We start from the raw sequence: 22,942 nt of genomic DNA, 5'->3' as shown, positions 1-22,942 counted from the left end.
ATGCTTTGGTGCTTTCTCAGGCCTTTGGCAGGGAGCTGGTTTGGAAGTGGAACAACCAGAACATGAACTGTACCCCTATGGACTGTTGCATCACAGGCTTTATCCATTGTCCCACAACATTGGCCCTGGGTCTTTCCATTTCTGGCAACCTCGCACATGAGCGTGACGTGTGGGGAACGTCACTTTGAGTGAGGTGCTTCACTTTTGGGTAGGAAGCTACACTTTTGAGAAGCATTGGTGCAAGACATGGATTCTTATGTGCACTGGAATGAAAGATAGATCATACCTGGGAGGTAGTGGTCTCGCTGGGGAGACAGATAATTTCAGAAGTAACAGATTGCTGTACCACTAGAAGGGAACAGATCAAGTAAATGGGAAGGAGGAAAGACACATAGAACTTCTAATCTTTGAAACTACGGGCATTCTTGTGGCTTGGGTCTCTCTAGATGGGTAGAATTTAGAACTGCAAAATGTAAGATTAAAGGAAAAAATGTATTCCAGAATATTATGCAGGTAATATTGTCACACTTAAACACACTGATGTAACATAGTGCTTTTAAAAATCTATAAAAGAAATCTCTATTTTTTAGCATTTGTGAGACAATTTAAACATTGTACTTCAAGTAGTCAAATTCACAGATACAGAAAATAGTGGTTGTTCCGTTGTGAGGGGAGGACACGATGGGACTGTCTAACTGGCCCAGAGTTCGAGTTTTGTGAGATGAAAGGAATTCTGGGGACAAATAGTTATTGTTACACAGCAGTGAGACTATGTTTACTGCCAATGTACACTTAAAAATGGTTGTGATGGGGCACGGCACAATGCCTACTGGCTGAGGTCCTCACCTTTAACATGCCAGAATCCCATATGGGTGACAGTTCTAACCCCAGCAGCCCCACTTCCCATCCAGCTTCCTGCCCTTGTGGCCTGGGAAAGCAGTTGAGGACAGCCCAAAGCCTTGGGACCCTGCACCTGCATGACAGACTTGGAAGAAGATCCTGGCTCCTGGCTTTGGAGCGGCGCAGCTCCAGCCATTGCAATCACTTGGGGAATGAATCACTGGACAGAGGATCTTCCTCTCTGTCTCTCCTCCTCTCTATGTATCTGATTTTGCAATAAAAATGAATAAATATTTTAAAAAATGGTTGCAATGGTAAATTCTATGCTGTGTGTATTTTACTACAATAAAAATACCCTGCACAATTTCCTTACTGTATTGAATATTATTAGAGTGTTTGAAAAATGTATTCCTTGGGGGAGAGGGCTTTGAAGTTCTAATATCTTTAATCTTTTAAACAAATACATTGAGGTACCACTTGTATCCATCAGCATTATTCATGTACAGGTCCGTAACTTTCAGTGTGTCTGTGGACTATGAGGGAGCACCACAGAGCAGCACCCCAGGGATTCTCTCATGCCTCTTGTCAGTCCGTGACAGTCCCAGGCAAACACTGAATGGCTCACTGTCTCTCCAGATTTGTCTGTTTTGGCTATTTCTTACAAAGGGAATCATATAATTTGTAGTCTGTTGCACCTGCACTCTTTAACTTGCATTACAATGTTTCCTAGTTCATCATGAATAGTTCCTCAGTTTACTGAATACTTTTTGTCAGTTTCATGGGCACTGGATTGGTTGCTTTTGCTCATTTTGGCCAGTTTGATTCTTTCTCAAGAAAGATGATCCAGGGACTTCTTTTCATCCCTTGGGAGATCTCAATATTTCCTTCATTTTACTTTTAATTCTGGGGAGAAGAAGAAAGTAGGCATGTGAAACTGCAGAAGTGGGCTGAAGGTTAACTCCATTTGGACACAGTGTTTCCATTTCAGCAATTACGCAAGTCTCACTTTCTTGAACTATTTCAGTACTTCCTGACATGCACTATGCAAAAGTGTAAAAGACTTAACATTTCCATTCAAGTCTTAGGCACTTAAGAATTTTATAGGTTCATAATGTGGAACCTGCAGGAAGGACTTTCTTCTCTTGAGTTCCTAGTGGCTTGTGTCATTTCTCACCTTCTCAGGGAATGGATAGTGAAAATATATGTGCAAGTATTGGAAGAGCATTTTCAGCATTCATGTAGGTACTACACAGAGTCTGATACTTAGTAAGGAGAGAAACTTCTAAACAGTGTCACCACTCATTGTTGTTTCATCCTGCACTCTGCCTTCAAGATGGAAAATATCACCCTGTAAGAGTATGTGCCATCGAAGGAAAAGGTTTAAAGAAATAAGTAATAGAGCTTTCAGTCTGTCTGATTATTGAAATATTCAATAATTCCATTTTTCTATTTCTCACGCTCAAGAGGAAACAAAGTCCAGGCGTCACAAAAGTTCAGCATCCACCTTGGTAATAGTAATAGTAATAGTTCAGCATCCACCTTGGTGCAGAAAGCTTTCTGTGAACTTGAACAACAGACTGCCTTGGGGCGGGCCTAGTTGAGACTACGACTGTAGCTCGGAAAAGGACTACGAATCCCAGAATGCTCTTCTCCCATTTGTTCCCGCGAGAATCTTGGAATCACTTTCCGCCAATCCTTTCATAAGGAGCCTGTGCTACCAGCCAATCAGAAGGCGAAGGGCAGGCCGGAAGCAGGTGGGGGGAGGCCCGCTGTGTTTGAAATCGGAAATTTGGCGCGGTCGCGGGAGCTGAGCGGAAGGTGGAGAGTCGGCTGGGGCGGCGGGGCTCAGGGCTGCCCCCCGAGGTGAGGGTCCTGCTGCTGGGACAGGGGAACGCCGGCTTGCTGGCACCTGCTGCTGCTGGCCGGCCAGGTGGGTGGGTGGCGGCCTCGCGGGCGGGTGTCTGTCCCTCCTGGAGGGGTGACTTGTGCCTGCCCTCCCTGGAGCCCTTACGCTCCCACTCGGTCGTCCGCCGGCCTGTCCCCCTTCGGGTTCGGGATTGGACAGAAGAGGCTGGGAGAGATCGCTTGGCTGGCGTTGGCCATCACTGTAGAAGTCACCACTAGTGATTAAAAGCGGAGGGTGTCGTGTCGTTTCCCGGGTCATAGGCTGCTACCAAGCATCCTGGATTCTTGCTGCCGGTGACCATAGTTGAGCCCGTTTGACTTGGTTTACCTCGAATAGCTAGAGTTAGAGAGGATCGTTGCTAACCATTTCTCCCCAAGAACCCAGACTGCACTTGGTTGAAATTCATGGTTGAACTCAGTAGTTCTTCCTTACAACTAAGGATGTGTTGCATGTGGGTTTTTTTTGTTTTGTTTTTTAGCATTGTCGACATAATGGTAGAGGACGAACTGTCCCTGTTCGATAAAAGCATAAATGAATTTGGGAGCAAATTCAGAAGCACCCTCAGTGACACGCCTTGTCAGATGGTGGGGCTGAGAGAGGCTTGCAAGGACTCCGTCAGGTTACTGACAGGTACCCGACGTTCGTGGCTTAAAAACATGTCATGTTTACAGTTCTTGTTCATTTTCTACTGTTCTTGCAGCTGAAATGAAACTTCAATTTCTCTTTCAGAAAAACTGTTTGTGAAATTAAAGGAAGAAGAACGAATGGTTGAGATGTTCCTGGAATATAAAAACCGTATGTGAAAAAACAGTAGCTCACTGAGTTCTCTTTTAGATTGGGCATGTTTATCATGAAATCACTCATACACGTACGGCAGTGCAGCTTGAGTTACACGCACACTGTGCATACACACGTTCATCTGTGCAGCATGTGTATGTACCAGCCAGCTGAGGAAATAGCACCACTCAGGTTCTATCCTCCTCTTCCCCCACCTTCTGTAACTAACCTATTCATATTTTTGTTTAGCATTGTTCTTGACTCTTAAATCATATGATTTTGTTTGTGTTCCTTCTTTGTTTTTCATTCAGCATTTTATTTTTGAGATGTGTCAGTATTTTTTTTTTTAATGCACGTTTGTTTTCACATTGGAAGTCATGGCCTGGGGATTTTGCAAGTTGGTGTTTCTCGGCTCTTTGGGTTCGGTTAGCCCTCTGATTCTTTCTCTACTTTTACTATTGTTGCTGCATATCCCCTTTCTGTCTTGCCTGCATTACCCATTCTGTGGCCCAGAAAGGCATGGGCTTTCTTAGCCTTGGTATGTTATTTTGCTAGACTTGGTACACATGTTTACTTTGTAAACTGGAAGGCTTCATGCCTTTTCAATGCTTCTTTCATTCCTTCTGTGACTGTAAGCAAAAAGGAAAACCTCTTGCTTGCCTATGTGTAATGTGAGAATAACTGAATTTGAGTTTGGTTTGTAGAATTATTAGGGATTAGGTAAATCACTGTGAAACTGCCATTTTTTTTAAATATCGAAATGTTCTCTCAAAGAGTGCCTGTCCTGCAAACTTATGCTCCAAGTGATGCGAGATGTGGAAGCACTATAAATGGTTTTTTTGAACAGAAGTGTAATTTGCCTTAGCTCAATAAACGTTTGACTACTGTTGCCCTGCGTAGGGCTTTGTCTCACAGTTTAGTGAGGTGTATCCTGGGAAACCACAATTAAATACATTTTCATAGTTGCTATAACAAGGGAATAGGTGCCGTGTGAGTGCAGAATATTTAATAGCTAGCCTACGTGACACATACCCTGTGGCAGGCATTCTAGGCGTCTCTTGGGATGTATTGACTTCTTGAGTCCTGGGTGTAGATATTTGTGTTTATCTGACTGTTGATACAAAGAGTGAATACAACTTGTCCAAGGTCAGATGACTGATAGTGACCAAAACACCTTTTGAACGTCTACACTGATTATACAACTTTTCCCTGGACACACATGGAGGTAGATTGGGCAAGTTTGTTGGATTTATTTCTGCATTCTGAGAAGAGGTACCAGCAGTTTGGAATGTGACAAACTCATGAGTTTACATTGAATTCTGGGATGGTTGGAGTCTGGTGTGGGTGGGGAATGCCAAGAAGGGGCTGGAAGGTCTGTTTGACGGAGAGATGGACATGACATGTTGTACACAAGTTTAGGCTTGTTTTCAAAGGAGTTACTACAAGATTTTAACCAAAAAATTGCATTGGATTCATAGGTTGACAAAGCATTCTTGCAGTATATCATGCCCAATAGAGGAAGATAGTAACAAAGAGATTGTTTTAACGGAAGGTTAGTGCAGTGTCCAAGCAGACCACCAAGATGGCTTGGGTCTATGCCAGGTCTGAGGATGTAGATTCCTGTCTGTTGACTTGATAGTAAGGGTGTGGCCTAGCATGATGTCCTCTGACACGGGATGCAGATGAACAGTGAGGTGTTTACTTAGGTATTAGAAGAAGACAAAGGTGTTTTTAAGGGAGGTGGATTTGTTTTTAACTGTGTTGAGACAGTATGTTTTTACTGTTTGGCACCTTGCAGGATGTAATGTCTGGTAGGCTATATGCCTGTTTAGAAGCTAGCTGGGAAAGTGGTCTTTGCCAGAGATCATGGTGGGGTAATTGTTAGTGTATTTGATGGATTGAAGTTGTGGAGAAATGTGTACAACCAAAGTAGAAAGCCTAGGACAGTCGGGAGTTGTTCTGTGCTAAGGACTGTGTGTTGAACTCTCTAAATACACCAGCTCCTTCAATCCTTTTAACAGTTCTGCAAAATAGGTATTACTAGTACTAGTCCTCATTTTAGTGTTGAGGTCAGAAATTGTGATTTGCTGCAGATCATATTGACTGGAAGGCCCTTGCTCAGATGTGTAAGTCTTTGAGCTCCTGCCCCCTACATGGGAGACCTGGAAGGAGTTCCAGGCTCCTGGCTTCCTCCTGTCCCGATGTTTGCTGTTGTGGCCCTATGGTGAGTGAAACAGTGGATGAAACATCTCTCTCCCCTCTAACTGGCTTTCAAATAAAAATAAATAAATAAGTAAATAAATAAAATCTTTTTTAAAAATGAGGCATTTACTCTGGGAAAGTCCTGAAATTTGTCCATGATCCAGATTGTTGTTTTACCAATCAGGCAGTTGAGGTTCATTGAGGTTAAAACACTTGCTTGTACGCCCAGCACGGTAGCCTAGCACCTAAGTCCTGGCTTTGCATGCACCATGATCACATACGGATGCCAGTTCTAATCCTGGCTGCTCCACTTCCCATCCAGCTCCCTGCTTGTGGCCTGGAAGAGCAGTAGAGGACGGCCCAAAAACTTTGGGACCTTGCACTTGTGTGGGAGACCCAGAAAAAGCTCCTAGCTCCTGGCTTTGGGTCAGCTGAGCTCCAGCCATGGCGGCCACTTGGAAAATGAACCAGTGGACAGAAGATCTTTCTCTCTGTCTTTCCTTCTCTCTGTATATCTGCCTTTCCAATAAAAATAAAAATCTTTAAAAAAACATAGGTTAGCGAAAAGTGATTTTACAGTTATTAATGTTAGCAGACACAATTTTTTTTTACCAGTTTATGGGTATTATTTATGAAAGCTATTGATTTTGTGTTTGGCACTACAATGCAAATTTTCAATTTTTTGAGTATTCTAGATAGGTGACTTTTTTTCCTTTGTGAACAGTGACAACTAGTTTTTCCTTTTCTGTAGTTCTACTATATCTATATCTTGGGTTAGTTGAAAATTTTAAGAGAAAATAGCAGACACCCTTGTTTGATTCCTTGTACAAATGCTTGTAGTGTTTGAAAGGTTTAAGAAAATTAGAGGACATTTGAAAGGTTTTGTTGTGTGTCTATCATTTTAAAGAAATGTCTGTATTTCTGGTTGAAGAATCAGTAGCAAGAGTAGGTGTTTGTTATATATAAAAAAGTGCTTATTTATTTAATGGTTTTTCTGCAATACTTTGATGTTATATCCTTAAGTATACACAGTCTGCTCTGAGCTGATTATTATGTTACTATTTTACTAAGTGTTTTTGTACTTTTTAGAAAATATGTTTTCTGTAATAGAGCTGAGCTGATGCAGAGCCAGGAGCTTCTTCAAAGACTCCCCCAGGGGTAGCAGGTGCCCAGGCGCCTGGGCTGTCTTCTGCTTTCCCAGGTGCATTAGCAGAGAGCTGGGTTGGACATGGAGCAGCCAGCCAGCACTGCAGGTGGTAGCTTTACCATGCCAGGTTGGCCCCCACTTATGTCCTTAAGTAGAATTAGTTTATGTGGTTGTAGGTAGAAGAATCACCTTTATTGGGTTTCAGTTTTCAGAATTTGCTCACTTCTTAATGTATGACTGTTGCCTATCCACCTTCTTTCCCTTCTATCCTTTTGTTACAATCCAGATACTTTATATAGCATTAGGATTAGGGATTTGCTTTTTATTCAGAGCACCATATAAGTCCATTTTCCAGAATCTAGGTGTGTCTAGTGGAAAGTCTAATTTATGTACTTGAAGTGGATGAATTCTGGGTTTTTTTATTCTTTGATATTCTCATAGTAAAATTTCTGTCTCATTTTTGTTTTCAAAGACAAATAGACAAAGAATATGTTAGAGATTTTTATGTCTTTTATAGTTTTGGATCATTAAAAAATTTTATGGAAATGTTACCTATTTCTAGGTAAAAGACAGAGTTAGACAAGTGTACTGTAGCTAATACCTTGTGCTTTTTACAGAGATCTACAGACAGAATAAGTTGATTCAAGAAAAAAAAGATAACTTGTTAAAATTGATCGCTGAAGTGAAAGACAAAAAACAGAAATTAGAAGAACTTAAAGCAAATATCCAGGATCTTAAGGAAGAATATTCTAGGAAAAAGGAAAGTAAGTTTTCAGTTATAAACATGTTTAAAATATTATCCTAAATTTCAAAGTGAAGATGGTTCAGTTATTATGTGCATCTTGTTTGTTCAGTTCCTCCCTAAAAAGGACTATAAGTACTTCAGGTTTAGCCAGCCACACTTGTCTGTAAGGTGTCAGTGAAGTTTAAGTGTGCTGCGTGTGTTTTTTTTCTCCCTTGTTTTACTTCAAATCCCCTGTGTCTTGGTATCTGCTGTTCTTCAGAGTAATGCTGAAATTGATTTGAGAGTTTAACCAAGCAGAGTGGGGAGATGTGCCACTAAATAAGATTTGTCTTTACAAAACAAGTATTTCTCGTCCATTTATTTTGTGTCAGAATTTAATGTGAAATATGTCCAGAAGTTCATGGAAAACGTGCATCACATCTTTTTGAATGAACTTTTTGAAGTTTGCTTATAGAAGAGTTATGCACCATCATGCTGAAAGAATTTTTTATAGAAAATTTGTATGTTCAAATGCGTGCTTCACTGAGAAGGCCAGGCTCATTGTGGATCCCAGTTTCGTGCCAGTGCACACCCTGGGAAGCCGCAGGTCTGGACTTGGGGAGTTGGGTCGCTGCTGCCCAGTTAGGAAGCCCTGATAGAGTCCACAACTCCTAGCAGTATTCCTTGGCCACACCTGGTCACTGAAGGCATTGGTGAGTGAACTAACAGGTGGTTGATCTCTCTGCTTCTCTCCCTTTAATGTAGGTAAGTACATTAAAAAAATAATTTAAGAAAATCCTAAGCTAACATGAAATAAGGCTTACTTGTAATGAGAAACTGTAACACTTTAAAGTAGCAGAATAGTTTCCCCATGAAGCCAGTAGATACCTGTAGCTGTTCAGAACCAGCATGATAGTGTAAGGACAACAGTTCTGTTCCTGTGAGGGAGAGCGTTGCAGGTCTGTGGCCCTTCGTGTTAGAATGCTGTAAAACAAAACTGACTTCTTTCCTCATTCCCTCTCAATCCATTTCTTCTTCCACTTCGAATGAAAACCCTGTAGATATAAACAGATTCACAATGCTTGGCGTTATGTTCATAGTTTCTCTTTCAAGTTCTTAAATGCTCGTTGAGAGCTCATTGTTATTTGAAGTATATGATACTATGTGTTTCTAATAATAGCCATTGCCACTGCTAACAAAGCAAATGAAGAGAGATTGAACACGCTACAGAAATCTGCCGACTTGTACAGAGATCGTCTTGGCCTGGAAATTCGAAAAATACATGGTAGGTGTATTAATACTATGGCGGTTTGAAATATATCTCTTACATTTTTTTTTAAAGATTTATTTATTTTCATTACAAAGTCAGATATACAGAGAGGAGAGACAGAGAGGAAGATCTTCCGTCCGATGATTCACTCCCCAAGTGAGCTGCAACAGCCGGTGCTGCGCCGATCCGAAGCCGGGAACCTGGAGCCTCTTCCAGGTCTCCCACGTGGGTGCAGGGTCCCAAAGCCTTGGGCCGTCCTTGACTGCTTTCCCAGGCCACAAGCAAGGAGCTGGATGGGAAGTGGAGCTGACGGGATTAGAACCGGCATCCATATGGGATCCTGGTGCATTCAAGGCGAGGACTTTAGCTGCTAGGCCACTGTGCTGGGCCCTCTTACATATTTTTTTAAGATTTATTTTATTTCTTTTGGAAAGTCAGATATATAGAGAGGAGAAGATACAAAGAGCAAGATCTTCTGTCCATTGAATCATTCCCCAAGTGGCCACAGCATTGATCCGAAGCCAGGAGCCCAGAGCCTCTTCCGTGCTTCTCATTTGGGTGCAGGGTCCCAAGGCTTTGGGATGTCCTCTACTGCTTTCCAAGGCCTCCAGTAGGGAGCTGGATGGGAAGCGGGGCTGGATTGGAACTGGTGCCCATATGGGATCCTGGTGCGTGCAAGGCGAGGACTTTTGCTGCCAGGCTACCACACCGGGACCTGAAACATAGCTCTTTTTCTTAAGAGGAATTTTTTAAATATTTAGAACTATGTAGTTGGCATTATGGCACAGTGAGTTAAGCTGAAACCTGAAATGCAGGCATCACATATGTGCTGCTTTGAGTCCTGGCTGCTTCACTTTGGATCCATTTACCTGCTGACGCGCCCAGGAAAGCAGTAAATGATGGCCCAAGACTTTGGGTCCTTGCATCCATGTGGGAGACTGGGGTTGGAATCCCAGGCTGCTGGCTTTGGCCTGGGCCAGCCCTGCCATTGCACGCTTCTGAGAAGTGAACCAGTGGATGGATGGCCTCTCTTTAACTCCACCTTTCAAGTAAATGATTTTGTTTTAGAATTTTCATCTATAATAACAAGCACATTATTAATTTTTTCAGAAAATAGGGCAAAGTTTCAAGTTTTTAAGTCACCTAAATTACTGATACTTTATTTTACGCTATAAACGAAGACAGTTTTGGCATGTGTATCAATATGGAAATAATTTTTGTTGTTACTAGTATTATATCATTAGCGTTTCTCCAATTTACCCTTTCTAATTGTAATTTCTTGATGGTGATGAAGTCATTCTATTTATGGTACATAATTCATTCAGTTATTTTGTCTAATGTGTAATATGTGTATTGCTCCTAACTTGGGTTCTGTCAGGGTTTGAAGTGCCACAGTGAACATAGGCTTCCTCATTTTATGGTACAATTTCCATAGAATTGTTTTCCTGAGAGGAATTACTAGGACACATTATTGGGGTTGTTAAATGTGTCTACTAATTTTGCACAATATTTTGGGTTTGATGATTCACTAAGAGCTTATTCATGTTTCAGCGAATACAGGCATCCCTCTTGTCTGTGAGGGAGTGACTTCCAAACCCTCAGTGTGGGTTAAATCCTGCTCACTGATTCTATATGTGATATATACACTACATATATAAATACATATATATATATACACACACACACTATATATATAGTAGTATACTATACTATACTATATACTATGTACACATATACACACTATATATATACACATACATACTATATATCGTATAGTACAGCACTAGGATATATATATGTACTATATAGTGTGTGTATATATATATATATACACACACACACACACACTATATACTATGTATTGTATAAACACACACACACACACATGCACATACTTTGAGGGGCTGAGTACCTGCTGTAGAAATTAAGAAACTCAGGCTCACATCATAGGAGCAAAAGATTTCATTAGGCTGCTAAGAATCATGCCCAGTCTCAAACTTGTTGGACATGTTTTTTCTAAATTTTTCTAATTTTTTAAAAAAGGTTTATTTATTTATTAGAAATGCAGAGAGAGAGAGAGAGAGAAGGCGAGATCTACATTTGCTGTTCTGCTCTGGCTACAATGGCCAGGTCTGAGTCTGGTGGAAGCCAGAAGGCCGGATCTCCATCCTGGTGTTGCACATGGGACGCAGGGGCTCTTCACTGGCACTCGGCTATGGGCTGGCAACATCACAGGCCTCTGTGCCATGATACTGACTGCTGTTGAATACTTTCTGAGCAGGGTTGATTTGTTATAACTGAAACCAAAGAAACTAGTGAAATCACAGACAAGGGAATTATACTGCAATTGAACTTGTGGCTAGGATTTACTGCATCTGAAGGACACAGAACAGGATGAGAAAGGAAATGACTGCGCACAGGGAGAAGTCTAGAGAAAACCAGGCAGGAGCTTTCAAGCATCGTAACCCATGGGAGCCAGACAGGATGTGTTTGATTCCTCCGGGACTGTATTAGGAAACACTAGGAAGTGTATTAGACTGAGGAAGCTTCTTGGTGGTTTTCCTTGGACTTGACCCTTTGCATTGCCTTTTCCCTTTGCTGAGCTTGCTGTATTCTGTGTTAACACTTCATAGCCCCAAGTGTGGCTGTGTGCGACATGAGTCCTGTGATTCCCTGTAGTGAATCAGCAAGCCTTGGGCTGTCAGATGCACCCGAGACACACCAGCCATGTGTGTGTGTGCGTAAGGTCAGTGGTCTCAAGAAATAGGATAGCCTTGAAGGTGTGAGACCTGCACCTGCCACATCTGACACTTAGCTCCAGGTAGAAACTATTAGCATTGAATGGAATTAGAGAATTTCCAGAGTTAACTGCTTAATATATAGAGGAAAACTTCAACACATCTGATTCCAGAAGTTCTGTGTTGCTGGTTGAGTGCAAGAATGTGGAAAGCACTTTGGTTTGATTTTTTTTTTTTTTTTAGCCTTAAGGATGAGAAGTCCCAAATTAAACCCTTCACTTTGCTTTAGTTGAGTATCTCAGAAATTACTTATTTGATGCAAGTGAAATTATATATAAAATATTGGTTCTTTTGTATTAAATTTATTTCACTTAGGTTTATATTGTTAAGGTTCATCTATGTAGCGTATACTAGAACTTCATTTTTTTTTATGACCTAATAATATTGTATGCATGGTGACATGCCACCCGATGACAGTTTCATCAACAGTACATATGCAACTGTAGCCTTACAAGATTATAATGCTTAGTGACCCTGCAGCCCTGTTAGTTTGTGTAAGTATCCCTTTTATGGTGTTCATACAGTGACAGTATTTGACACCTCACTGCTCAAAACACACTCCACAGTGGGTGGACACACCAGCCCCTCCTGTTGTTTTCATATAGCCATCATTGTGGGTATGAAATGACATCTCAGTGTAGTTTTTGTTTATATTTTCCTAGTGACCAATTTTGTTGATTATCTTTACTGTGCTTTATTGCACATCTGAGTATTTGAAGAATTATGCTTTCAAATTCACATTCATCATTGAATTGGGTATTTCTTTTGATGTTCAATTGTAGGACTTTTAAATAGTGTTCTGTGAGTTTAACCCATATTAGGTTTATGGTTTACATATATTTTCAGTTGCGTGGATTAACTTTTTATTGTCCTGATAGTAGCCTTTGAAAGGCTAGAGCTATTAACCTTAATGAAGTTCAATTTATGTTTTTTTTCATTTGTTTCCTGTGCTTTGTTGTCATATTTAAAATACTTTAGGGATGGCCACTTGGTGCCGCAGTTAGCATGCTGCTTGGGATGCCATCGTCTCCCTGATCACAGCATCTTGGTTCGAGTCCTAGCTTTGCTCTGGATTCCACTTTCCTGGTGATGCACACCCTGGCAAGAAGCAGGTGGTGGTGCAAGTGCCACCAAGGTCCCTGCCACTCACCAGGGAGACCCCGATGACTTTCCTGGCCCTCAGCTACAGCCCTAGCTGCTGTGGGCACTTGGGAAGGAAAACAGCAAATTGCTACTCTCCATCGGCTTCTCTCTTAAACAAACGTGCCCTGCCTCCCTCCCCTTGTATACACGCACACACACACACACACACACACACACAAAACACAAGGGCAAAAATAAAGATCAATCAATAAATAAATCAAGCAAACAAACAGGTGGATAAATTTTAAACTAAATGTTTTTAAAGTAATCTGTAACTTCTACATTTGGAGATATTAAGTGAGTATTACATACTTAGCAATGCAGGTATTGATCACAGTGATAAGAAAGCTTTTCTCTGTTGAAAGTTATGCTGCTGGGCCTGGCGGCGTGGCCTAGCGGCTAAAGTCCTCGCCTTGAAAGCCCCGGGATCCCATATGGGCGCCGGTTCTGATCCCGGCAGCTCCACTTCCCATCCAGCTCCCTGCTTGTGGCCTGGGAAAGCAGTTGAGGACTGCCCGATGCATTGGGACCCTGCACCCGCGTGGGAGACCTGGAAGAGGTTCCAGGTTCCCGGCTTCGGATCGGCGCACATCGGCCCCTTTGCGGCTCACTTGGGGAGTGAAACATCGGATGGAAGATCTTCCTCTCTGTCTCTCCTCCTCTGTGTATATCTGGCTGTAATAAAATGAATAAATCTTGAAAAAAAAAAAGTTATGCTACTAAAATGTCCTTAAATTAACTTTGTTTTTCAGATGATAAATTGCAGTTTATTTTCACTAATATTGACCCTAAGCATCCTGAGAACCCATTTTTTTTTTCCCTGTGTCTGAATGAAGCAAGGGACTATGAAGGTATGTATCTGTCTCTTACCTGATGTTTAATATTAGGATCCAGTGTCACTGAATCGGAATATGAAATAGTTTGAAGGAAACAGGGCCATAAGCTACTGCTTTCTTTTTCAGTCTTGCTTTTTGAGGTGACGTCTTTTCAGGTTGTGAGGATAGTGTTGATTTGTAGATAATATCTTGGAACCTTAATACATAACATCTCTGGAACAGCCTATTCTTAAAATGCCTGGAAAGTATAAACCAAAAGTCCCTGCATTTAAATGGTAGTAGAAGAGACAGAAACAAAGTGGGATCTTCCATCCATTATTCCTCCACATTGCTGCAGTGGAGTGGCTGGGCCTGAACCATTCTACGAAGAGGAGCCAGCAATTCAATCTGTGTCTGGGACATGGGTAGCAAGAACACAACTCCTTAAATTATCACCAGCTACCTTCTAGAGTGTGCATTAGTGGGGAGCTGGAGTTGGAAGGGGAGGCCAGCAAGACTCAAACTCACTTGATACAGAGGTCTTAGGCAGTATCTTAGCTGCTGCACCACATGTCTGCTGCAGTCACTGCATTTCATAAGCAATTTGACTTGGTCAGTTAGCATCCCGGAGAGCCGGAGGTGCATGTAGTGCTGGTAGGTGGGGTGGTGTGTTTTCGAGGTGGAGTTGAGCCTTTTATTAGGTGGTAGGTGGGTGGGGGAGGGCGGTTCAACTACTACAGCAGCAGCAACAGCCATTTCCAAGGTGGAAGGGTGCTTATTTCAGTGGCAGAGGAGAATTTGGGAATCGGTTTTGCACACACTGTAACAATTGACAAAACCAAGAACCCCCAAAATATGCCATCATATTAGCATTTCTGAAGCCTTTTGAAGATGATGTAGTTTGTAAAAGTACCACAGATAAAATAAAGTACTTATTTCAGTGCTCTTATTTGTTTAGAAAACAAAGGACAAATTGAAAATGCAGATGAAATAATTCAGGCTTTTAATAAGAATTTCTTGAGATTGGTTTATTTTTATTGGGAAGGCAGATTTACAGAAAGAGAAACTCATAATCTGCCACTGCAGAGGTTTTTCTCCCACCTGCAGGTGAGAAGGGAGGCGGTGGCAGGTGGTAGAGGAGGAGGCAGGGGCAGTGTTGGCAGAGGTGGGGCTTTAAGGTAGAAGAGGAGGTGAGGGGAGGGGCTTCTGAGGAGAGGATGTCAGATGCAGCAGCAGATGGGCTTTAGCAGCTGGCTTGTGCATGGTCTCTACTACTGTAGTTTGGAAACTCGTTTTCTGAGCAAATCTTAAAAGATGTGATTTTTGTGACACTGCAGCTTAAGTGTCAGCTTGATGCAAAATGAATGCAAAAGAGCAATTTTACTCAGAGAATGAACAGTGTTTTACAAGGCACTTAATAAATAGGAGGGCCCTGTGCAGTAGCTTAGTGGCTAAAGTCCTCACCTTGCACACACTGGGATCCCAAAATGGGCACTGGTTCTAATTCCGGCAGACCCGCTTCCCATTCAGTGGCCTGGGAAAGCAGTCGAGGACGGCCCAAAAACCTTGGGACCCTGTACCCCCATGGGAAACCCAGAAGAAGCTCTTGGCTCCTGGCTTTTGATTTGCTCAGCTCCAAACTGAGTGTGGTCACTTGGGGAGTGAATCATCAGACAGAAGATCTTCCTATCTGTCTCTCCTCTCTGTATATCTGTTGTTGTAATAAAAATAAATATGAATAAATCTGAAAGAAAATAAATAGGCCGGAGTTTGCATTTGAAACAAAACAAAGCAAAAAAAAAAAAACTAATTGTCTGTTACAATGTTGAGTTTGACACTCAAACCAGAATCTTCAGTGCAAATTTCTGCTAATGCAGATGATGAGAGGCAATGTTTGTGATTTAGATCATTTAGTTCCTGCCAACCATATAGGAGATATGGACTGAGTTCCTGGCTTCGGGCTTTGGTGTGGCTCAGAACCAGCCATTGGGGGATTTGGGAAGTAAACCAGCCAGTCAGTATAAGCTACCCCTTTGTATCTGTGCCTCTCAAATCAAAATAATAATAATAATAAAATAAAAGAAAGCTAAAACTTTTATAAAGGATGTGGTTTGTCTCAACATAATCAAGGCAATATTTGACAAACCCACAGCGGCATCAGATTGAAGGGGGAAAAACTGGAAGCGTTTCCCCTTAGATCTGGAACCAGACAGTGATCCTCACTCACAGCATCACTATTCAACGTTTTTGGAATTTTTACCAGAGCCATTAGATAAAAAAGAGATCAAAGGGATACAGATGAGAACGGAAGTCAAATTCCCCTTGTTTGTAAATGACATGATGTTACACATAGGGGAACCAAAAGGCTCTGCGAAGAGATTATTGGAACATCTAAGAGTTTGGTAAAATTCCAGGATATAAAATCAACATATAAAAATTAGTAGTTGTTGTATGCACACAATGATGCCATGACTGAAAATGAGGTTGTATGACCAGTCCCATTCACAATGGCTACCAAAAAATGTAAATGCCTGGGGATAAATTTAAGTAAGGATGTGGAAGGGCTCTGAAAATTATAAAATATTAAGGAAAGAGATAGAAGACACAGATAAATGGGAAAATCTTTCATGTTCGTGAATTAGAATTACTATCTTCAAAATATCCAAAGCAAGTTATATCTTTAATGTAATCATAATCAGAATACCAAAGACTTTCTCAGATCTGGAAAAAGACTCCAGCCTCCTAATGTGTGTATTAGAACTCGCCTAAGCAGATAATTTAAAACTCAAATGCAAAATCATCAGGATATTACAATTTATTTTAGCCTAGAATAATTAAAGGCTCACATCCTGAAAATGCCACATATTTTATTTAAAATTCAAATGCAAAATGAGGATATTGCAACTTATTTTAACCTTGAATGATTAAAAAATTCTCATCCTGAAAAATGCCACATATTAATGATGATTAATTTTATTCTTCTAATATCCTTATGTAATGCTTGATTTATTGGAATTCATTAAATTATTCACAGGACATTACATTTGTGTTTTCATATTATAGCATTTTTAGCTTGACAGATTCTTGGGTCAATTGCTGATTTGTGTCCTGTTGATTCAATTCCTGTTCTTAATTTAGATTTTGGTAATCAATTCATATTCAGATGTTTAGTTTTTTTCTCTTGTTGGAAAGGCACATTTACAGAGAAAAGGAGACACAGATAAAAAGATTTTTCATCCACTGTGATAAGTGGCAGCAATAGCTGGAGGTGAGCTGATCTGAAGCCAGGAGCCATGAGCCTCTTCTGGGTCTCATGTGGGTTCAGGGTCCCATGGTTTGGGCCATCCATCTTGTGCTGCTTTTCCAGGAGCTAGATGGGAAGTGGAGGAGCTGGGACACGAGTCGGTGCCCATTTGGGATCCTGGTGCTGGAAGGGGGAGGATGAGCCAGCTGAGCCATTGTACCAGGCCCTAGATTTTATTTTTGACACATTTATGCAAAGTTAGAGAGAGAGAGAGAGACTGAGTCAAAGAGATCTTCCATCTGCTACTTTACTCCCCAAATAACTAGTAGTTGAGATTAGGCTGGTCCAAAGCCAGGAGCCAGGAGCTTTTTCTGAGTATTCCATTTGTGAGGACTTGGGCCATTCTTCACTGTTTCCCCAGGCACATTAGCAGGGAACTGGACTGGAAATAGAGCAGCCAGGACTTGAACTGGTGCCCATGTGGGATCCTGGTGTTGTAGACAGTGACTTTACCTGCTTTGCCACATTGTTGACCCCCAAGTGCTAATTTTTTTTTTTTAACCACAATTTAGAGCACTTGTTACCTCCCTTTTGGTTTTCTCTAATTTTCTCAATTGGTTGGTAAGTTCTGCATGTAGCACTCCAGCATTAGCAAACATTTTTTTTCATAATATTTTATTTATTTATTTTAATTTGATTGAAAAACAAAGCCACATTCATTCTCCAAATGCCTGTAACCCCACCACATTTGATCGGATTTCAGTCCAGGTTTCCCATGTGGATGGCAGGAACTTGGCTGCCCCTGGGCTGCCCCTGTTGCTTTCTTCTCAGCAGGAAGCTGGAATCAGGAGCAGCGCTATGACTAAGCTAGGTGCTCCCAGATCAGAGGCAGGTGCCCCAGTCAGTTAGCCATCAGATGAAACACTTGCCCTGCCACCACCTCTTTTAGTTTGGTCATAAAGAGAGGGAGAGACAAGAGTCTGAACTGGCCACTCCCCAAATAGCTGCAGTGGCCAGGACTGATCCAGGCCAAAGCCTGGAACTTCATCTGACTCTCCCATATGATTTCAGAGGCCCGGTTACTTGGGTCGTCCTTCGCTGCTTTCCCAGCTGGAACATGCAGTAGTCGGCAAAGGAGCCAGCACCCATGTGTGATGCCTGTGTAACAGACAGGTGCGTAACCTGCTCTCAGTGCTGCCCTCCACTAACACATTTTTCATGACTCCCTTTCATGTGAAAACTTTAGATTTTTTTCCCCCATAATGGGAAGTTATTGTGGCTTGGCATTGCAAGTTCTTTTTTCAGTCTGGTAGCTAGAAACTGGAAGTCACTGAAGTCATATTTTTGCTGAAGAAAATGATGTGTCAGTACTGAAAGAGGTTCGGTATTTAAAGCAAAGTGTCTACTTTGAGTGTATTGGGAAATGGTATTGTGCTTTACTTGGTTCTTCCGACCCTAGTGCCATCTGTTTCAATGTGAAGCAAGATTATACTATTTATGATATGAATTCTTAGAAGTTAAAGGTCTGGAATATAGTGAGCATATGAAAATTAAGTGTATCATATTCCTTTTTGTACATTTCAATAAAATAGAATTGATATTGAAATCTGGTGTGATCCCCAAAACAAAAGAAGCTCCTTCAGATTGTTTCTGTTTTTTCTCTTCTAGTGTCAGATAGTGCACCTCATCTTGAGTGCCTCGCCGAGTTTCAGGAGAACGTGAGGAAGACCAACAATTTTTCAGCTTTTCTTGCTAATGTTCGGAAAGCTTTTACTGCGATGGTTTATACTTGATAAGTAAACAGTTAATGCAGTTTGGTGTTTTCCTATCATGTATTTCTTTTCAAAAAGAATTCTCATCTACTCATCTGTTGTCTGCCTATAATTTGGGGGTTTCGTGATATTTTTCTGTGGTATGCAGGTAACCAAAATGTATCAATCACCCTGGATTGAACCACTTTGTCATAATTATATTTGAAGTGAAAAAGAAAGCAAATCAGAAAAGTTTGCTGCCTTCCCCTGGTTCGCCTAAAGCAGGACATAGATTTAGATTTGTGAATGTGTTCTCCCCCTGACCCCCCGCCACACACACACTACATACTCCTCTCTCTCAATAGAGAGAACTTCGCCAGCTCAGCTGTGGCTCCCAAAACTTCTGCAGACCTATGTTCTTCCCTGTATGGTCTACCTTCTAGAGTCTCCCCCTTCTGGGAGCCTGAGACAGCTTTCTGTTGTGTTGTTACTTTCCCTGACAACACATTGTTCCTTGTTGAATCTGTGCTGGAAGCCACTGCTCTGAGTCGCCTTTCATTGAGGTTTCCTCATATGCCGTGCATGGCCTCTGCTAACTGGCTGCCATTGCTCTTGTTTTTTTCCATGAAAAATAGTTGTTTAATAGGTCACAACAGTCATTTCTTTGTACATTATGGCTTACCTATGTAAAAGATAACTCTGTTTTCCCAGTTTCTATTTATAGAACTTGTGTTTCCATTTTTATTAATAAAATATATGCAAGCTCTAGATTATTGTTTCTAACTTGTATTTTTAAGCCACTGTGCCAGTTTTGATTGGCATACTTACAGAATTGAAAACTTGGGACTTAATAGGTTAAAAGGAGAAGCATAGGACAAAATACAGATGTAGGTCATGTAAGTGTGTGTTTGAGCAAATCTCACAGCTCACAGTGCAAACCAGACTAGCATCTGTATACATGAATTTTACTGGGGGCCACCGACAAAGAAAAGCCAGAAAAGATGGTGCTTTCATCTTGGTTTGACTTGTAAGACTAGCTTTGGGACCAATGGAAATGTTGGTTCTGGTCTCCTGCCAGCTGGGGGCGCAGGTGTCAGCCTGTATCAGATGGTCAGTCAGAAAGGCTGGGCACATACATGTCTCTGGGTCTCAGGATTGTATTTTGACTAGGGATGGTGCTGGATCTTGAAGGCATTGCATATTTGCACCTTTTTGCTTTGTGGATCCTTGGTGAGAGCATAAAAGCCTATTGATCTGGTTCTGAGTCACTAAGTATCAATGAATAGATAGATAAATAAATTCAGTATTACAGGAATATTTTCTTTTATCAGCAGAAACCTGATAAAATATTTTAAAATGATTGATTGCTCTATTCTCTCTTGATTCCTCCTCCTGCCTTGGCAACTTTTCAATAGATTTGTAAGTTCTTTCTTCAAAACCTAGTGCCAGCTTTGCAAAAAATTACTAACTCCTAAAAACTCCTACAACTTCCTCAGGAAATTTATCAAGTGATCATCTACTTGCTTCTGGCTTCAGCATGGCCCAGATCTGGCTCTTTGTGGCTATTGAGCAGTGAACCAGCAAATGGAAGATCCAACAGGAATAAGAGTTGAGTATGTTGGGGCTCAGAACACCACCCTAAGTTATGACTATGATATCAGAATATGGTACTCCAAAATTATTTATTTGTAGTTTTATGTGATTATTCTGAGAAATTGTAAATATTGGAGTAGCTCTGAGAAGCTACCCTGTTGTAAAAAATTACAAGTAAAAAAAAATCAGTAAAAGCATCTGTATTGAAATGAAATGTATTACCTAAGAGTACTTGCATAGCAAAATAAGTTTCATTCATCATCATGGCCTGCCTGCCTCCCTATTCTGCCCCAGAGAAGTTGCAAGCCCCAGTTCCTTTAGTAATGACTCCCTTTTCCTGCAGCTTTTTATTATGATTTGGATAGCCAATATTCTTGATGAACATAGATGCAAAAACTCAACAACATGTTGACATACTGAATCCAGTACTTTATCAGAAAGGTCATACATCATAATCAAGTGGATTTTATGGCCTGCGATGTAAGGGTAGCTCATTTGTAAATCAAAAAGTGTCATAAGCTACATCAACAGAATGAATAAAAACCACATGATCATCTCGGTAAATGCAGAAAAAGCATTTGATGATTCAACATCCTTTCATGATTAAAAACAAACAAAAAAGCCCTCAGGAACTAGAAGAAACACCTCAAAATGATAAAGTCTTCTATGACAAATCAACATGATACACCAAATGGTCAGATCTGAAATGTAACAAGGAAGTCCACTTTCATGTCTCTTATTTAACATAGGAAGTATTAAGAGCTATTAGGAAAGAGAAAGGGCTAAAGGGGATCAAAACTGGAAAAGGAAATAAAAATATCCATGTCTGTAAATAAGATTTTTGTTTTACATAAACTGAAACTATCCAAAAGATGTTAGAACTGATGACACCATTCATGTAGGTGAGGAATGAATCCTAAGGAACACCCAACAACAGGGTCACTGTACATATAGGTAAGCAAGGGGACTGAAACGTCATGGTTTGGAGGGGAGAGACCAGAAGATCTGTATGGGTCAGACTGATTCACGAACCCACATGGGAGTCCTGAGATGGACTTATTAACACAGAACATCGCTGACCACCACAAGCCAGTCCACATGAAAGCTGTGGCTGGCGGCCTGTCTAGCAGAGCTAGATCCCAGTACCTGACTGAGTGTCAGAACAGGGGGTAGGTCACATTTGGCAGGGCCCTGACATTAACCAGCATGTTAGAGAACCAGGTCTGGAGGGTAGATTCTTTCGGGGGATATGTGGGCCAAACCCTGGGGAAATACAAGTCCTGCTGGTTAGCTCAAGAGTTGGGGTGGTGATGGGCTGAACTAAGTGTGAACATGGAATCTGCCAACACTCATGGGGTACTGGGGCTGAGAATAGGCTGGGCAGATCCAAGCCGCAGCATCTGCATGTGCATTCTAAAGCAGGGTATGGGGCGGGCTGGACTGCAACATTTACCAGCTTGTACAAAGACCATGATGGAGGGGCAGGCTGTGCTCGGCAAGGATCTAGCACCTGCTGTTGCATGTGAAATCTGGGTCTGGGAATGGGCTGAGAGAGAGAACATGGGAAACTCCCCTATGGGGTCATAGCTTCCACTGGTGAGCACGTGGTCCAGACCTGGGGGTTGGGCAAGCCTGTCAAGGTAGCTCCATCTGTTGGTGAGCGTGTGGGTTGGTTTTGGAAGGGGGCGGACTAGGGTAGGGCCGAACAGATAGCCTACTGGTGAGTGCAGAAACCAAGCTGGCATGCAGGTCATGCCGGGCTAGGATATCACACCTACTGGTTCACATGAGCCAGGGATGGGAGCAGACTGAGCAGGACCAAGTTGAGCACCCGCCAGCGAGAGTTGGAACTGGGGGCTGGCTAGGTCAGGCCAGGCTGCAACATCCAAAGGCAAAGGCTAAGACAGATGAAGGGCTATGCCAGGCCACATCAGAGCAACCACTGGCAGGTGAGAAATCTGTGACTGGGGAGTTAAGGTTGGGAAGCTAAGGGCACGCCCTGGCTGGGTTGTGATTCTCATTGGTGAGTGTGAATGCCAGGGTGGAGGCTGCAGTCTGGTCTGGATATGGCTGCTGGGTCCCTCGGCATGGATATGGGCTGGGTATGGGATGCGCTGGACTGGGCTAGACTCCAGCACCCACTGGTGCTCGCGAGAACCAGGGTGGGTGTAGGATGGACTGGGTTAAGTCTCTGCCCCTGCTGAGCCATGTGTGAACTGTGGCTGGGTGTGGACCAGACTTGGCTGGGCTGTAGCAACCAACATGATTGGAATGAGTGAGGCCGGTCCGGTCAAGAAAAGCCACTGTTCCTGTGGGACAGATGGACTAATCAGTGTGCATGAGAGCTGGTACTGGGAGAGATCTTGATGGAGGAGCTTGGGTAATTCCTTTGTTGGGACACACTCCCTGCAGGTGAGTGCAAGAATCACAATAGAGAGTAGCCCAGACCAGGCCGAAATACAATACCCACTAACATACATTTGGCACAGGTCAGGGACGAACCAGGCTGAGTCAGTTCATACTACCTGCTGGAGAATCCAAGCACCAGAATGCAATGTGGGTCAGGCCAGGTCGGGACGCAATACCAGCCAGTCCACATTAGGGCCAGGACTGGTGGCTGGCAGGGCTGGGTTAGGCTGTAGCCCCCACCCGCATGAACTGGAAGTGGGGCTGGGCCAGGCTCAGCCAGGCTACAGCACCAACTGGCAAATGTTGAGGTGAGGCAGATTATG

The 22,942-nt window shown here is 42.2% G+C and overlaps 1 protein-coding gene across 2 annotated transcripts in view; it reads left to right on the top strand.

Moving 5' to 3' along the window:
* Positions 1-2,545: 2,545 nt before the first annotated feature.
* The window catches only part of SPC25 (SPC25 component of NDC80 kinetochore complex), a 71,485-nt gene continuing 51,088 nt past the window's right edge, over positions 2,546-22,942 (top strand). The window contains exons 1-7 of one of the 2 annotated variants that reach the window (XM_058664588.1): positions 2,546-2,658; positions 3,225-3,376; positions 3,476-3,541; positions 7,490-7,636; positions 8,777-8,881; positions 13,560-13,658; positions 18,535-18,662. In XM_058664588.1, the coding sequence (XP_058520571.1) occupies positions 3,238-3,376; positions 3,476-3,541; positions 7,490-7,636; positions 8,777-8,881; positions 13,560-13,658; positions 18,535-18,659 (681 nt within the window). In that variant the 5' untranslated portion in view covers positions 2,546-2,658; positions 3,225-3,237 and the 3' untranslated portion in view covers positions 18,660-18,662. Of the gene's footprint in view, positions 2,659-3,224; positions 3,377-3,475; positions 3,542-7,489; positions 7,637-8,776; positions 8,882-13,559; positions 13,659-18,534; positions 18,873-22,942 lie in introns of those variants that run through there. The other variant, XM_004577320.3, reaches the window with a different exon arrangement.

This window comes from Ochotona princeps, chromosome 5 (assembly GCF_030435755.1).
Source record: "Ochotona princeps isolate mOchPri1 chromosome 5, mOchPri1.hap1, whole genome shotgun sequence".
NCBI lineage: Eukaryota > Metazoa > Chordata > Mammalia > Lagomorpha > Ochotonidae > Ochotona > Ochotona princeps.
Note: the sequence above shows the minus strand (reverse complement) of the source record. Positions and strands in the feature narration are given on the sequence as shown.